The following is an 18,308-nucleotide window of genomic DNA, read 5'->3' as shown; positions in this document are numbered from 1 at the left end:
ACGGGATTCCTGTCTCGTGGCTCTGGACTAGGTTAAACCGGGGCTAGGGCCGTGACAAGAACTCAGGGGAAGCTCCTTTAAAAATCAGGAACCTCCAGTTAGAGAGTAGAGAAGTAAGATGAGGAATGAGCAAGTATGAGTGTTGAACAAATGCTCTATTTATAGTTGATGAGGTTGGATTTGGATCAAGACAGGTGTTAGAGGTATTGTAGGATGTCTCCAGGTGTTCATGGACGTGTCAAGAGCTGCAAGAAGGTGGCATTGTGCGAGCAAGGTGGCAAGAGGGCAGAGTTACTTGGCCTCCAAACAAAATTCTGCCACTGGCAGTCCCTTACGGACCTTAAGGGATAAGTTCTTGTGGTCCATAAGGACCTCATGCGCGCAAAAATAATTAACAGGCTTACCGACCGTAAGGGATTAACCTTTGCGGTCCGTATGCGACCTATCAGAACTAAAAAATTTGATATTTTTTCATATTTGGTCCCTCCACATTCAAACTTTCCAATCTTGACAAAATTAGTCCCTCTCGTCCAAATTATTAGGCATATTAGAGAGTGGACACGTGTTATTATATTATTCGATGAAATTTCCGAGGTGTTACAATGGTTTGGTGATTATTTCTTGTTGGTGCATTTAGAAAGGTAGGAACGAGATGGTTTTTAATCAGATTAGACGAAAACCTCAAGATATTATAGGAGAGGTTAAATCGAGAGGTTTCGCTTGGGTTAAAAATAGAACGTCTTGTAATTATATTAGTTGGGTAAAGTACGATGTAAATACCCTTTGTATATGTTGTAATTGTGTACCCTTTGCCCGTTTGGGTCGGGGATGTTGTTGATTATTTGGCCTTTTGCCTGTTTAGGTCGAAGACGTGTTTTAATGAAGTTTACTTTTCCAAAAAAAAAAGATTAACTTAATTAGTTAGATGTTAATATTAATTAGTTAGATGTTAAAAAATATATATATTTAACCTTTTACTCTTCTCCTTTTTTTCTAGTTATCATGCTACAAAACTACTCTCAACCTTTTTATTTTAGCAACTTTTCATTTCTAATTTATCTTATGGAAATTAGTAGTAAAAGATTTGAAGAACAAATATAGATTAATTATTTGTTTATTTCTTCTATCCCCTCTCTTTCACGACCCATTACAGAATGTAATCACCACCACCCCTTAGGACCGCTGCTGCCACCTCCTGCATCATCTCAAATTTAATACTCCCTCCGTCTTATTAAAAGTGTCATATTTTCAATTTTCAAAGTTTTTATTTATAAATTTTGACCTTAAATAATTTTGTTTGTGTTAGATAATACTTGATGAAAGTTATATGATTTGAGTATGTTTTACAAGTGTTTTTATCGGGTTAATTTTCATCAAGTTTTATATAACACAAAAAATATATAATTAAAGTCAAAATTTATAAATAAAGACTTTAGAAATTTAAAATAGAACACTTTTAATGGGACGCAGTGAGTACCAAATTTTACAATGTAACCAACATATATTGGTATCTCCAAAGTACTTCCTATGAGTGTTCATAATTGATTTACAAAGTTATATGATCTTGATTTACAAATGTTGTGAATCGGAACAACTATGTGTATGTAGATTTATCGGATTTATTATCTCAAATGATTGCAACCTAATCAAAGAAACACACGCACATAAAACTCTTGAGGCTTCACCTACAAATCACAATTTGGAAGGGAAGGAAACGGTGAACTTGGGACAAGTTTTGGAATTCTCAGTCCAGTATACGTTATAGTCCCATTGAATCTCGCTACTCATTGATCGTCATGTTTGTGTGTTTTCTTGCAGGTATCGAGGATCCTCGTCAAAGATCTTAGATGGTTAAATTTACTCTTTAGGATTCTCATCACTTGAAACATATCACAAAACTAACTTACTGTATCACATCTGTTTTTAAAATACTAGATGGTGCCCGCGCCGGGATACGGCAGGGAACACAAACACCGGTGATTACGTTACCAGTTTTCTTTTAAAATTAAAAAAAGTTATAGTAATACCATACTTAAATTAAGAGAATAAAATGATAATTTTATGGTGTTTTTAAAATATTAACATATGGAAAAGCTATGGTTATTTAAAACTATGAGGGGTGTGTTTTAAAAATCAACACTATGTTTAAGGTTTGTACTAAAATGCACTTCTTGGTAACACATATCTATGTTTTAAAATTTGTAATAACTTAACTTTTAAAGAAATTTTTCGTTAAAAAAAATAAATAAATGTAATTAAAACTTAAAAAGTAAGCAATAAACATATAGAAGACGATATTGTAGTTATTTTGCATATACAAAAACCATAAGTACAAAACTATTAGTTAAAACTTAGATAATTTAGTTATTTTACATATACAACACTACTAGAAATTTGGCATTCTCTAACAAGCTTTTCCGTTACAATTGCGTAGCAAATTCAGGTTTGCTACTCATTTGTAACAAAACCTTAATGTTGGAAAAAAGCCTCGTTGAAAACTATTTGCTACGCATTTACTACGCAATCTTTAACGCATTTACGACAAAAATATGGTGTTGGAAATTTGTGACGAATTTTCAATGCAATTTCAGTTTAGAGCTTTAAAGTTTTGCAACGCACTTGTGACGCATTTTTTTCTGTCAAAAATCGTTGCAAATATGTTCGAATTTGTAACGCATTTTTTTGCGTTGGAAATTTTCGTAACAAATTGACATTTTTCTATTAGTGCAAGAAACCATAAGTACAAAACTATTAATTGAATTTAAAAAGTAAGCAATAAACATATTTAGATATGTTAGTTATTTTACATTTACAAGAAACGATAAGTACAAAACTATTAATTGAAATTTAAAAAGCAAGCAATAAACATATTTAGATATGTTAATTATTTTACATTTACAAGAAACCATAAGTACAAAATTATTAAGTATAAGTAAACCAGAGACACAATGTATGAAAAAATGACAAGAAATTAATGATGCCCAAAATACAAGTAACAAACTGTATAATTTACTCTAATAACTATTTATGCAAGTAGATAATAATTTGTCCATAAAGGTCCCAAATGATACAGTTTTCTCCTTCTCACATGCACGTACTACTTTTGCATGACAAAAATAAAAACTCACCAATATGACAAAATGAAAAAAATATTATAAACTCATGTCTCTTCTCCTACTTCTTTTTAAACCCCTCAACATTTCCTTTATCATAACTCAAACCCAAACAACTTTCCAGCCATAATCCCACCATGTCTCCTCATCTAAATTTCGAACCGATCTCCAAATGCAATACGGAGTCCAGATCTAACCAAACCGTGGCATCGGCTCTCAACGGCACCCTTCTTGTTTCTTCCAACCCATTCCCCTACTATTTTCTCATAGCACTCGAAGCCGGAAGCATTTTTCGAGCATTTTTCCTATTACTCACCTTCCCATTCATCTACATCATTTCCCTCTTTTCTAAATCAACCGCCACTCGTATTTATATTTTCATCTCGTGTGTTTGGTTGAGTATTCGCGATATTGAGCTTGTTTCAAGCTCGGTTTTACCTCGATTCTACGCGGGTGATGTTCAGCCCGAGACATGGAAGGTGTTTAACTCGTTTGGGAAAAGGTATGTTGTGACATCTAGCCCAAGGGTCATGGTTGAGCCCTTTGCAAAGAAATATTTAGGGGCTGATAAAGTGTTGGGTACTCAACTTGAGGTGTCAAAAAGTGGTCGAGCCACTGGATTGGTTAGCGAGTATGGTGTTATTGTTGGTGAAGTTAAAAAGGCTGCAGTTTTACAAAAATTTGAGGGTTCGAATCTGCCTGATTTGGGTCTTGGAGATGGTGAGACTGACACAGATTTCATGTCTGTTTGCAAGGTATTATTTTTTATTATTATTATTGTTTAATCATTACATGATTGAAAAAAAGTATTATTATTACCACAATAAGTTAAACATTTAATTTATAAGATGAATTTATAGTATTTGTTATTTTTAACCTTTATATTTGAAAAATAGGAATTCTGTAGATACCAACTGTTTTTTTACATCAATTAATATATATACAAACATTTTTTTTATTTAATATATGCATTTTGATTCATTTATTGGTGTGCTTATAATAACTTATTAACACATCGCACTTTTTCTTATAAAAATTACCAAATAATCAACTTAATGAATACAACTAGTTTTAATATAATTTCAATCCCTTAAAAATAGTAAATTAAAATGATCTCAAGCTAATACGTTATTCATCTGAAATAAGCAAGCACGTACAACGTTTTTTCATACAATATATTTTTGGTTTTTAAATTATTTATAACTTTATTGGACTTTTAAAATGACTACTCAACTGATAAGACAAATCACCGGTTATATTATGAGAACAAAGGACTTATAAAGTCACTTAATGTTTCTGTCTTACAAACACATTTGTCCTAAAATCCGACCAATAAATGACACTTTGCATATAGAAAGGACGTAAGGTAAACTCATAAAGTCATTAACTGTTATGTATATGCTGTTGGATCAGTTCTGTTTAAATGTAATAGAAAACATGAATAATACATATTACAGCAGACAGGCCAGCAGAGAATCCAGTCAGAGATGCAGCCATTGAGTTCGACATGATTGTCAGGATGATCTGGTTCCTCCTTAGGGTGTAAGTTAATGATGGTGATGAAACCGGAATTAGGGAAGTTTCGGTTATGGGGAGAGAGACGAATTTGATGTTATTGAGGGTTTGTGATTGTGTAATGTGTGTAACCCTTTAACTCTCTAATAAGCCCCTTATTTATACATCCAAGAGGAAACCCAATTAGTTAATAAGGGTAATATGGTCCATCAACAATTACCAACTAATTATTAATAGGTTATTAAATATATTTTGATCTAATATAATATAAATGATTATATAGGCTACAAGATTAAATATTACATTTATATATTTAATCTCACATTCTCCCACTTAGCCAAGTAATCATTTATCATGAGTATTAGGTAAGCCTGGCCAGGAGTTAACACTCATTTTAGCTTTAAACCAAGAACTATAGCAGAGAAATACAGTCGTTGAATCATCATTCGACTCAGGACCCCCATTAATCATACTATAGCCTCAATTTAAAACCTAATAGTTACGATCAAAATATGTATAAGCCCTTTAGCGTCTGATTTGTGTTTATATTTGTCTATATGTCATTACACCGGCAGAACATATGTTAGAGACATACAAAATCAAACTGAGGAAATTTTATTAATTAAAACATAAGCTAGTACAATATGCCATTAAATAAGGTCTTTAGTAAGTCCCATATTCGATACATGTTCTTCGAAAACTTTAGGTGGGAGACCTTTAGTCATCGGATCCGCTAGCATATCTTTAGTACTAATATACTCAATACAGAGATTATTTTCCTCAACTAGTTCACGTACGAACAAATATTTTGTATCGAGATATAAACCAGCTCCAGTCGAACTGTTACTGTTCGAGAAACTAACGACAGCTGAGTTATCACAGTAAAGCTTCAATGGTCTAGAAATGGAATTAACGATTTTGAGTCCAGTGATCAGATTTCTAAGCAACATTCCATGACAGGTTGCGTTGTAAACAGCAATGTATTCTGCCATCATTGTGGAAGTTGTAGTTAAATGTTGTTTATGACTCTTCCATGAGATAGGTCCGCCTGCTAACATAAAGATGTAGCCCGAAGTGGATTTCTTGTCATCTTTGCATTTGGCAAAGTCAGCATCAGAATAACCTACCACTTCTAAGTGATCACTTCTTCTATAAGTCAGTTTATAGTCTTTCGTCCCTTGCAGATATCTGAGGACCTTCTTAGCTGCTTTCCAGTGATCTAGGCCAGGATTAGTCTGATAACGGCCTAGCATTCCAACAATATAAGCGATATCTGGGCGAGTACAGACTTGAGCATACATCAGGCTCCCGACTACTGACGCGTAAGGTATCTGGCTCACTTGCTCCTTCAACCTCTGTTGTCGGACACTGGAATGAACCGAAAACATCTCCCTTAACTACTGGAGCGACGGAGGGTTTGCACTGTTGCATGTTGTAACGTGTAAGGACACGATCTATGTAAGTCTTTTGAGACAATCCTAAGATCCCTTTGTGTCTATCTCGGTGAATTTCGATGCCAATGACGTAAGAAGCATCTCCGAGATCCTTCATGTCGAAGTTATGCGAAAGTAACCGCTTCGACTCATGCAACATGTCTAAACTATTACTTGCCAATAGAATATCATCTACGTAAAGGACAAGTATAGTAAAGTTACTCCCACTCATCTTGAGGTAGGTGCATTGATCCACTTGATTCTTCATAAAACCTTGTCTCTTCATGACTTCATCAAACTTGAGGTACCATTGACGTGATGCTTGTTTTAACCCATAAATGGATTTCTTCAACTTACAGACTAGATGCTCCTGACCTTCAGGTTTAAAGCCTTCAGGTTGTTTCATGTAAACATCTTCGTCTAAGTCTCCGTTAAGGAAAGCAGTTTTGACGTCCATCTAATGTAGCTCTAAATCAAAATGAGCTACTAGGGCCATAACGATCCTTAATGAATCTTTACGAGAGACAGGTGAAAACGTCTCTTGATAATCAATTCCCTCTTTTTGAGTGTAGCCCTTTGCAACCAATCTCGCTTTGTAGCGTTCAACGTTCCCATTCGGATCCAGTTTTGTTTTGAACACCCATTTACAACCTACAGGTTTGACACCGTTGGGTAATTCTACCAAATCCCAAACGTCATTTTTCTTCATGGATTCAAGCTCATCAATCATTGCTTTGTTCCATTCAGAAGACTGATCACTGCTAATGGCTTCATTATAAGAGAAAGGATCATTGAGCTTTCCAGCATCCATTTCAGTCAGGTAGGTAACATAATCATCCCAATTAGTAGGCCGTTTCTGCCTAGATGACCTCCTGAGCTGATTTTCGGGTTCAGCGTTGTCTTGGTTTTGAGCGTTTGATGTGCCTTCGTTTTGAGGTATGATGGGTTCTGGTTGTGGAGATGGAGTTTGTGCAGTGGCTTCAGGTGCAGTTGCACGGGGTACAAGAGGAGTAAACGGAGTAATGGTAAGCGACGAGTCTCTCCCCCCCGCGTCTTGTACTTCTTGCAATTCTTCGTAAGGGTTAGTACTGCTCCCACTGACCTTGAAATCCTCCAGGAACGCAGCACGCTTGGTTTCAACAATACGGGTGACATGGGAAGGACAATAGAAACGATAACCCTTTGAATGATCAGGATACCCAATAAAGAAACAGGTAACTGTTTTAGGGTCAAGTTTCCTTAGGAAAGGATTATATAATTTTGCTTCAGCAATGCAGCCCCATACTTTCATATATTTAAGACTCGGTTTCCTTCCTGTCCAAAGTTCATAAGGAGTTTTAGGGACAGACTTAGAAGGAACTCTATTGAGTATATGAACAGCTGCTTTTAATGCTTCAGTCCAGAGGAATAATGGTAAATTAGTGTTGGCTAACATATTGCGCACCATGTTCATAAGGGTACGATTTCTTCGTTCAGCGACACCATTCTGCTGAGGTGTACCAGGCATGGTGTATTGGTTCACAATCCCCTGGCCCTTACAAAACTCATAAAATGGACCAGGAGCTTGACCCACATCAGTATGTCTTCCATATTATTCACCGCCTCTGTCTGATCTCACAACTTTAATCTGACGATCTAATTGCTTTTCAACTTCAGCTTTATAATCTTTAAAAGTTGTAAGAGATTCAGACTTTTCCTTAATAAGATACAAGTACATGTAACGAGAATAATCATCAATGAAAGTGATAAATGAAGTATGTCCTGTGATGCCAGCGATTTGATAGGGACCACTAATGTCAGTGTGAATGAGTTCTAATAAATTAGAGCTCCTAGTGGCACCTTTCTTATTCGCTGATGTCATTTTGTCTTTAAGACATTTGACACATGTTCCAAAATCAGTGAAATCGAGAGGAGGTAAGACTTCATCCTTTACGAGACGATTTAATCGTTCTCTTGAGATGTGGCCTAAACGTTGATGCCACAACATAGATGAAGTCTCTAAGTCTCGAATTTGTTTCTTTTCCATCTTTGTGAGTGATTCATTAATATTATATGACAACAAAGATTTGGAAAAATTATCATCTAGTTCTAATCTATAGAGACCACCATCCAGAATGCCAGTACCATAAACAACGGAATCATAGAGAATAGAGAGTTTGCGATGACCATGAGAAACGACAAAACCGTCCATGTCTAACTTTGGTCCTGATACAAGGTTCCGAGTTACCTCAGGAACATATAAGGTATCATAAAGTTTAATACATAAACCAGTTTTCAAAAATAATTGTAATGTTCCTATGGCCTTCACTTCTAATTCCCGATCATCCCAAACTTTAAGTGTTCTTTGGTTTCTTCCCAGCTTCCGGATTGTAAGGAATCCCTGAAGTGAATTGGTAACATGAACCATAGAACCAGAATCAAACCACCAAGAATTAGCAGGAACATTTAAATTAAAGGACTCAAGTATCATGAAAAAATCGTTACCTTTCTTAGCCAGCCACTCCTTAAAGTCAGGGCATTCCTTTTGCTTATGTCCTGTTTTCTTACAGAACTTGCAATAGGGTTTGCCTAAGGAGTTCTTAGAGCTGGAAGGTGCACTTGTATTAGGATTTGGATTTGGCTTTTGAACCTTAGAAGCATCCTTTCTTGGATAAGAGTTCTTCCTCTTCTTTGAGCTGGAGGTGGTGAAGTTAGCAACATCAGTAGTGCGATCCATCTTCATACGCTCTTCCTCCTGCACGCACATAGCGATCAGCTCACTCATCGTCCATTTGTCCTTCTGAGTGTTGTAATTGATCTTGAATGCTTCATAGGACGAAGGAAGCGAAGTGATGATGAAGTGAACAAGAAAACCATCACTGATTTCCATCTCAAGGCCCTTCAGCTTATTGGCCATGTCATGCATCATCATGATGTGTTCGCGAATGCCGCTCCTCCCATCATATTTAGTTGTCACCAGCTTGAGGATAAGAGTGCTTGCGTGTGCCTTTGATGTTCCCTTGAATTGATTCTCCACAGAAGCCAAATAGGTTTTAGCATCTTCAGAATCAGGAATGGCCCCTCTGATAGAGTTATGAATGGACTGCTTCATGAACATGAGAGACATGCGGTTACACCTAGTCCATTTATCATGGACTATCTGCTCAGCAGCAGTACTTGTAGCGGTAAGGTCCGCTGGCTTATTCTCTCTTAAAGCATAATCAAAGTCTAGCAATCCTAGAGTAAGCATGAGGGCATCCTTCCATTCAGCAAAGTTATCACCAGTCAAAGGTGGAATCCCGCAATTGGGTGCTGATAGTGGAAATAAGATGAGCAAGTTATGATACAAAAGAAGAAGTCCTAATGTGATCTAATGGGCTTGTTATACTAAGGCAGGCATAAATAAATAATGACCATTTTAATTATGAAGCTGTGATAATGTCTATTACTAACATCAAAATAATATACTTAGTAAAAATTCTACTTAAACGAAGACAAATCAGCTTTGGCCAGAATTGTAATCATTTAAGTATGTGTGCAAAGTAATCGTGACAAATCAGCTTTGGCCAGAAATGAGACAATCACTTTAGTTATGCACTTGTCAAGCATGCTAAACATAAATGAATTAAATCAGCTTTGGCCAGAATTAAGACATTTCAGGTTTGTAATGCATACTCAACATAGCTTTCATAATACTTGAACAATAAATAGATGTATTAAATCAGCTTTGGCCAGAATTAGTACATCAGAAGCTCATTCAAGTAAAGCTATTTTGGTTTTGCAAAAATTATCTGATTCTGATAAATTAATTAAGTGTTAACAAAACCAAGTATTTAGTTCACATTTAAACAGCCTAAGTTTTGAGATCTCGAGTGAGGTCTCGAGTCATGGTCTCGAGTCATGGTTTCGAGTCATGGTTTCGACTGAGTTTTGAGATCTCGAGTTATGAGGTCTCCATTCGCAACCTTAGTCTCGAGTAGCAACCTTGGTCTCGAGTAGCAACCTTGGTCTCGAGTAGCAACCTTGGTCTCGAGTTATGACCTTATGGTCTCGAGTAGCAACCTTGGTCTCGAGTTATGACCTTATGGTCTCGAGTAGCAACCTTATGGTCTCGAGTAGCAACCTCATGGTCTCGAGTAGCAACCTCATGGTCTCGAGTAGTAACCTTATTAACAGCTGTTTTGTGATGATAACTGAAAACTCGAAATTTTAGGGATTGTGGGATAATGTTTCCTGTTTTAATGCTGATCTAAACTTATCAAAAGATTTCGAAAATAATAACTGATTATCTTTTAACAGTTTCCGAAATTTTTAGTAGATAAAATTCAGATAAAAAACAGTAAAACACCCACTAATCCGATTATATTCCAAAACTTAATGAATTTTTCGAGTTTTCTTAGAACATTATGATGAACCCTAAAAAATATAAACATAATTCTGGGTTCCGAAATCTAGATTTTAATATTTCAGTTAACAGATTTCGGATATTATTATCCCGTTTATGGTTTCGAGTCAAAAAATATTAAACTTATTTTCCGAAAACAGGGATTTCGGCTCATTAGGACTCGAAACAGTTGTGATTTTAATGACTTAAAAAAACTTCCGTTTTCCAGATTATGATCCCAGAATGATGGATACGAAAACAGAACTGATTTATCAACATATGCTCTGATACCACATGTTGGATCAGTTCTGTTTAAATGTAATGGAAAACATGAATAATACCTGTTACAGCAGACAGGCCAGCAGAGAATCCAGTCAGAGATGCAGCCATTGAGTTCGACATGATTGTCAGGATGATCTGGTTCCTCCTTAGGGTGTAAGTTAATGATGGTGATGAAACCGAAATTAGGGAAGTTTCGGTTATGGGGAGAGAGACGAATTTGATGTTATTGGGGGTTTGTGATTGTGTAATGTGTGTAACCCTTTAACTCTATAATAAGCCCCTTATTTATACACCCAAGAGAAAACCCAATTAGTTAATAAGGGTAATATTGTCCATCAACAATTACCAACTAATTATTAATAGGTTATTAAATATATTTTGATCTAATATAATATAAATGATTATATAGGCTACAAGATTAAATATTACATTTATATATTTAATCTCACATATGCATCATCTTACGATACAACATGGTCTGATAGTAAGATTTCTTCTATCTATTCAGAAGGATTCATATTTTTTTTAACCTTTATATATTATTGTTTTATCTTTCATCAAAATAGTTTTTTTCTTTGAATGGTTAGATTCTATAATTATAGAATAGAGACATCATGTGCTGTAAAAACTCATCAAAATAGTTATGTTTTCAAGTTAACTTCATGTTTATTTTTAAATTAGACCGGACCGGATGTTCGTATTAACCATATATTATGTGGTTGCATTTAGAGCGAGACAATAAAGGATATCTCATTTTCTTTTTCTTCTTTTTTAATATTTTTTTTTTCTAAAACCAGTCAAAATGGTGAGAAAATTTATATGGACTAGTTTAGCTATATATAAATTATAAGCTCCTTAATATTTCAAACGAACCCTCATAGCTCATAAACTCTCATTTAAGTCTGGGACACCCATTATAAATACATTCAGTTTAATTTCTGACAATTTGTGCAAACCATTTATTACCTTTTAAATAACTTTTTTTTAACAGTAAAGAATGTTACGGGTAAACTCATTCTACTCAGGGCTATATACAAGGTCGACTCCTCGACCGTCACTCGACCGCCATGAGACTGTGCCCTATGATGCGTAGGAACCGGATGGAATCTTTAAACCCTCACCCCCCGTTGGGTTCGAACCCGGGATTAAAGCCCAGATTTGTCCGTTCACCCAGATGTCACTCGAAATGGCCCAAGCGAGAATTGAATATGCGTCTCTACTAGAAAGGGCAAGCCTTTTGACCACTGTACCAACATCTCAAGACCTTTTTTTATTCTTTTAGCGACTTAGTTCTTATTCCTTGTGAGGCTTAAATCAAAAACATCAAGTGTTTCATAGTGTTTTGCCTTGTCACTTAACCACCAAATGGTATTACACTGTTTCTTCTTTTATTAGCTTTATAGTTTATACATAGAGTCATTATACCAACACTAGGAGTTTATTTTCATCTATTTTTCTACGACAAAGTCATTACACCATTAAAGTATCTTGACGTTTTGCAGAAAATAATAGAAATTAATCAAGTAAAATAGATGTGAGTATTATGCTATTATATGTAAAAATATATATAAAGGCTGTATATTAGCTGAATGTAGGTAGAACCATTAAAAGCAATCTTCAACGACATTGCATCTCGATAAGGTTTGGTGAAAGCCTTAATGGCCATATTGCTTGAACTTCAACAATCCCTTCTTCTCTTACGTTTTAAATTCACAAAATTCAATATTTTGATGATTATTTATTTTTAAGTTAAATGTCATTTTAGTTTTTGCCAGTTTAGTCCAAAGGTTTGAAATGTTGACATTTTAGCCCACTTAGTTAACGTCATCCATTTTTTCCGTTAACGAGAAGGGCAATCCGGTAATTTTATATGGTCAAATTGCCCTTTTAGTTAACAGAATTACATAAAAATGACCGAATTGCCCTTCTAGTTAATAGAAAAAATGAACGAAGTTAGACAAGTGAATTAGAATGGCAACATTTGAAACTATTTGGACTAAAATGACAACGTTTCAAACCTTTGGACTAAACTGCCAAAATGACTCAAACCACAAGGACTAAAATGACACTTAACTCTTTATTTTTTTACAAGGTTAGATCCTACATATTACACGGCTTGATTTACTAAAACTTGGTTTTACTTCTTAATTTTAAATATGTGTGATCATATAGGGGAAAAGATAGAAATGAGAATCACAACTTTTAAATTTAGGGCACGTTTGGCTAAGCTTTTTTAAACAATTTATTGACTTATTGGCTTTTTAGAAAAGTCAATATGGAGTAACTTATTGACTTATTGGCTTTTTCCCCTCACATACACCCTCATTGCCAAACATCATTTTAGAGCTTATGACTTTTCAAAAAGCCAATAAGTCAATAAGTTGTTTCAAAAAGCTTAACCAAACATGCCCTTAGAAAAGAGTTAAATGCCATTTTAGTCCCTGTGGTTTGGCCCATTTTGTCAGTTTAGTTCAAAGGTTTCATTTTTCGCCTGTGGGTACAAAAAGGTTTCACCGTTGCCATTTTAGTCTACTGGGTTAACTTCATCCATTTTTTATGTTAACGAGAAGGGCAATTCGGTCATTTTACATGGCCGAATTGACCTTCCCGTTAACAGAAAAAATGGATGAAGTTAACTCAGTGGACTAAAATGGCAACGGTGAAACATTTTTGGACCCAGAGACGAAAAATGAAACCTTTGGACTAAACTGGCAAAATAGCTCAAACCACAGGGACTAAAATGGCCTTTAACTCTTTAAAAAAATAGAAACAAAATAATGGTCATTTAAAATTTTATTATAAAAATGGTAGAGTTTAAATAATGAAAACGTATAAAGTTGATGAAAATGAAATATGGAATGAATGAAGGTAATTTTGAAAAAGAAATTGGGTAAATTTGAAACAGGTAACAATTCGTGTGTAAGTTAAATAGGTATGCGGAATTACATGGAAAATAAAAAAATTAAGGTTGCATAAAATTGTATAATTTGTCTCTAAGATTTTAATTTATTATGTATCAAGATTGAGATATAAATAGAGATAAAGAGATAATAAATAGAGATAAAAGAGTAGAGATAGGGATATACATGGAAATAGATTATATAAAAATTTTACATGTATATTTCTATACTTTAGGAATTAAAAATTAAGATTTAAATAAAAATTAGTGTAAAAATAAATTTGTAATAGTGATTTAGAAAATAACACGTGGTATTATTTGGAATCATTTATCATAATATGGATTAAATATAATTAACTATATATAATGTTGAAATTTAACGTAGTTTCTTAAACAAGAGTATGATATTAGATTGAGCGTTGTGTCTAGCGAAACATCGCGCCGCCTACTTATTGGGGGCAGTATTCAATCCATCACCATAGGAGAAACGGTGGGGGCCATGTCTTTTCCAATAAATCACATGCCTTCCTTTTTTTATTTATTTTTTAAACTTTTTTAGTTATTAGTATTAGGTGTTTAGTTATTCTATGACATCTAGTTATTGGATGTTTAATTATTACTCACATTCCTACGTGGGAGTGAGATGAGAGTGATATAGCAATAGTTTAGTTATTTCATCAGTATATACTATTTTCAGACATGTTGTGTGATAAAGGTTAGATAAATATTGTTCATGAATGGAGTAGTCTTTAGTTATAGTCTGACGGATCTCATGAGTGGTTTGTAGTTGCAAACAAAGCCTATGAAATTATGTTGGTATCATAAATAAAAACATTATAGCATAACTAATAATATCTTCTATAAAGCTAATTATTACTCACGTTTTTATGTTGTACCACACTAAATAATTAAGTAAATATTAATAGTAGCCGTCTTACATGTAATTAGATGAGTAATCTGAATCTTGAACTTTTATAGTAAAGTATGTACTACTATAAAACCGGACATATTGTATATTTACGCTCTGTTCCCGAGTTAACTTGACGAGGGATAAGAAAAGAAAGCAAAAGTGAGAAAGGAAAGGACGAGAAAGGAAAAAAAAGATGACTTTCCCACCGTTTCCTCCCAAATAAGAAGGAAATAAAAATTAAAGAATTTAGCCTAGTTTTCCCGTCATTTCCTTTCTTTTCCTTCCTTAAATGAAACTCGGGAACACGACATGTTTTATTTTCCTTTCTTTTCCTTCCTTAAATGAAACTCTAGAACACAAAATATTTTTACTTTCTTTTTGTTTCCTTTCCTTTCCTTCCGTTAGTAAACTCGGGAACACAGTGTTATAGTATCCATGCACTCCTTTTGGTAGTAAAATGTATGCATGTGTGAATGTAGACATGTAGAATCAGATCAAATGCAAAGTAAAATATTAATTTTGGTTCATGCGTTTTGGAAATTAATTTGCATCTTCATCTACTTTTGATATGTTCTATACTTGAAAGAATCAAAGAAATATATATGGGATTTGTTGAAATTGACGTTTGAAAAAGAAAATCAATCTAGCGTACGTCTTGTCTTTAAGTTTTTTGCGTACATATATTTAATTTTGCTACTTGTTGCATGGGTTTGAAGTACATGAGGACCAATCGAATTAAACTGAATCACGTAATAAAGGAAGCATGTGACTTCCCTTTAATACATCACATGGAATTAGACCAAGAGTGAAAAAGACATTCTTAACCATGGTTTCTACTCTTATCCTTGTTCGAGTTTGGAAGTCTAGTTTACATCAAGGGGGAAAACATTTGAGACTTATAATATATGTAAATTTAGTTTCTTGAAATGGGTTTACCAACTATCTTGATGTAAATTTAGTTTCTTGAAATGGGTTTACCAACTATCTTGATGTAAATTTAGTTTCTTGAAATGGGTTCAAATGAATAATATATGTTATTTCATATAAAAACAATTGACACTTGTACTTAAATGCAGGAGGGTTATATGGTACCAAGAATAAGGTGTGAGCCCTTACCAAGAAACAAGCTTCTAAGTCCGATTATCTTTCACGAAGGACGTCTAGTTCAAAGGCCTACACCGTTTGTGGCGCTACTTACCTTCTTATGGATGCCGATAGGCATTTTCCTCTCCATCCTTAGAGTTTACCTTAATATCCCTTTACCCGAAAGAATCGTGTACTACAACTACAAGATCCTTGGAATCAAACTTATTGTTAAGGGCAACCCTCCACCCCCTCCTAAACAAGGACAAAGTGGGGTGCTCTTTGTGTGCAACCATCGTGCAGTCATTGACCCAGTGGTCACTGCTGTCGCCCTAGGTAGAAAGATAAGTTGTGTGACATATAGTATTAGTAAATTTTCTGAGTTAATTTCTCCGATTAAAGCTGTAGCATTGGCAAGGGAGAGAGATAAAGACGCCGCACATATCAAACAATTGTTGGAAGAGGGCGATTTGGTCATTTGCCCTGAGGGAACGACATGTAGAGAATCGTTCTTGCTAAGATTTAGTGCTCTTTTTGCAGAGCTCACAGATAGGATAGTTCCTGTTGCTATTAATACAAAACAAAGTGTGTTTTATGGTACAACGGCTCGTGGGTACAAGTTTTTGGACCCTTATTTTGTGTTCATGAACCCTAGGCCAACGTATGAGATAACTTTCTTGAATCAACTACCACCGGAGCTTACTTGCAAAGGCGGAAAATCTGCATTTGAGGTGGCAAATTATATTCAAAGGGTGATAGGGGATACACTTGGATTTGAATGCACCAATTTGACTAGGAAGGACAAATATTCGATGATGGCCGGAACCGATGGTCGTGTTGAGACCAAGAAAGGAATTTAGGCTCACTAGGAACAACATGATTCGATTCAAATACTTTGTTGGCTTTATTATTTTTTTTTCAAATAATATTTAAAACAATTATAAGGTTTCTTTTTATTAATAGTTTAATTATTATTTGTATATCTACTAGGATGTGATGTATGTAGATGTTAAACTTGTTGCGTATAATGACTATTTCCTTTACAAAAGTCATCTGTACCAAAATTCTGGATCTTTCTTTCTACAACTACGACTCTAGGAATTATGTGAATTGTAATGGAACAAAGCACGTTTGTAGTTTTCTAGTCATACACAACACGTATGATATTTTCTTGAAATGTAAGGTTTTAATATTTACCGAAACCATAAAATCAAGCATCACCAAGACAAGAACATTTGAAGATTTTATCGTCACTTTAGTATTGAGAGTTTGTCGTGAAACCTCAGTCGCTATAAAACATTGATATGGCTATCATCTCACTTTCGTAATCTAAGTTAGAGGTGTTGATGGAATCGTTTATTGAGTGCTTAGAGTTAATCGAATCGGTTTCCTCTTATTTTGAAGTATATGTATACAAGATGTTTGACTCAATTTTTCAATTCGAAACATAAAAATCCATAACCTGAATTCAAATTGATGATCTCTAAACTGATTTAAAAATTAAAACAATATTCACATACGATTCAGTTTAAAAGTTTGGTTTCATTGGTTACCTTTAAAAATATGACAAACCCTAATTAAATTTGTCATCATCATTGTCCGTATCACTAATCTCCTATTCTCCTTGAATTACTCTCAACACCACCTAATTTTAAGTTGTCACCTCATTTACATTCAAAAGTACCCGCAACTACCTGTGTGTTCATTTCTAAACCCAAAACTACACTTGTTTTTTTTTTTTTAATAAAAATAATGTTCAAAGCCCACAAATTGTACGCCTTCAAGTGGTGCTTCGTGAAGCTGATTTTAAACCCCATTCCCTTGTATGTGCCGGTTGTGGCAATGTTCTTGCCCAACCCTCTAGTACCCGAGAGCTTTACCCGCAAGTACCTCTCCACCCTAAGGCTACATGCTATACTTGTCCTGATTCATAACTGTCACCTTAATGCCATGTTACTGTCTCCTCTCATATCTTTCCTCCTTCCTTTAACATATGTTATACTCTTTCCTAATCCCCCACCTCATTTTCTATAAATAAAGCTTGAGAAAGAAGAGAGAGATAAGGGTGGTGCGATGAACGGTACCGGGACCACGGTTTTCCCGAAAGTCCACGTTGAAAGAAGAAACAATGTGATGTTCCTAGCTCTCCCAACCCTCCACATCAGCTCCTTCCCCTGTTCCATCATAACACCCAATCTAAATGTAAGATTATATGGTATTTAGATGTAAACAAAATTGTTGTTAAAAATTAATACAGTAGGTACAAATTTTAATGTATTCTGTTAAAATGTATAGTGTCATATTTCTCTAAATCATGTCACAAACATATTATTACATAATACATTGGGCTTGTTATTGTTGGTCTTCTAAGTTATGTTACAGGTTGTTATGTGCTAATGGGCTTATCCAGTTTGTTGGGCTTATTCAGTTCGTTCTGTTACAACTGTTATGGGCTGAGGGTTTATTCAGTACATTCTATCAAAGTTGAAGGTCTAGACTGTAACATCTTGGTGAGCTGGATATATAAGTGAAGAGAGAGAATGTTACAATCAGTTGTTCTAGATTTTTTCTAGGGTTTCACTCTCTCTATTGTTCATCGTTGTACTTGTTCATCCAGTTGGTGAAGATCTGGTGTTGTCTGATCTCCGTGTTGAGATCTCATCTGTATTAGAGATCGTGTTGATCTCAGTTTCTGTTAGATTTTTTCTAG

General features: G+C 34.7%; 1 protein-coding gene across 1 annotated transcript; it reads left to right on the top strand.

Moving 5' to 3' along the window:
- The first annotated feature begins 3,137 nt into the window (after positions 1-3,137).
- On the top strand, positions 3,138-16,536 carry LOC110885586 (glycerol-3-phosphate 2-O-acyltransferase 6). Its single transcript, XM_022133287.2, has 2 exons — positions 3,138-3,868; positions 15,592-16,536. The coding sequence occupies exons 1-2, from the start codon at positions 3,251-3,253 to the stop codon at positions 16,456-16,458; spliced, it is 1,485 nt and encodes a 494-aa protein (XP_021988979.1). The 5' UTR covers positions 3,138-3,250; the 3' UTR covers positions 16,459-16,536.
- Positions 16,537-18,308: the final 1,772 nt, after the last annotated feature.

This window comes from Helianthus annuus, chromosome 10, assembly GCF_002127325.2.
Source record: "Helianthus annuus cultivar XRQ/B chromosome 10, HanXRQr2.0-SUNRISE, whole genome shotgun sequence".
In the NCBI taxonomy this organism is placed as follows: Eukaryota; Viridiplantae; Streptophyta; class Magnoliopsida; order Asterales; family Asteraceae; genus Helianthus; species Helianthus annuus.
Note: the sequence above shows the minus strand (reverse complement) of the source record. Positions and strands in the feature narration are given on the sequence as shown.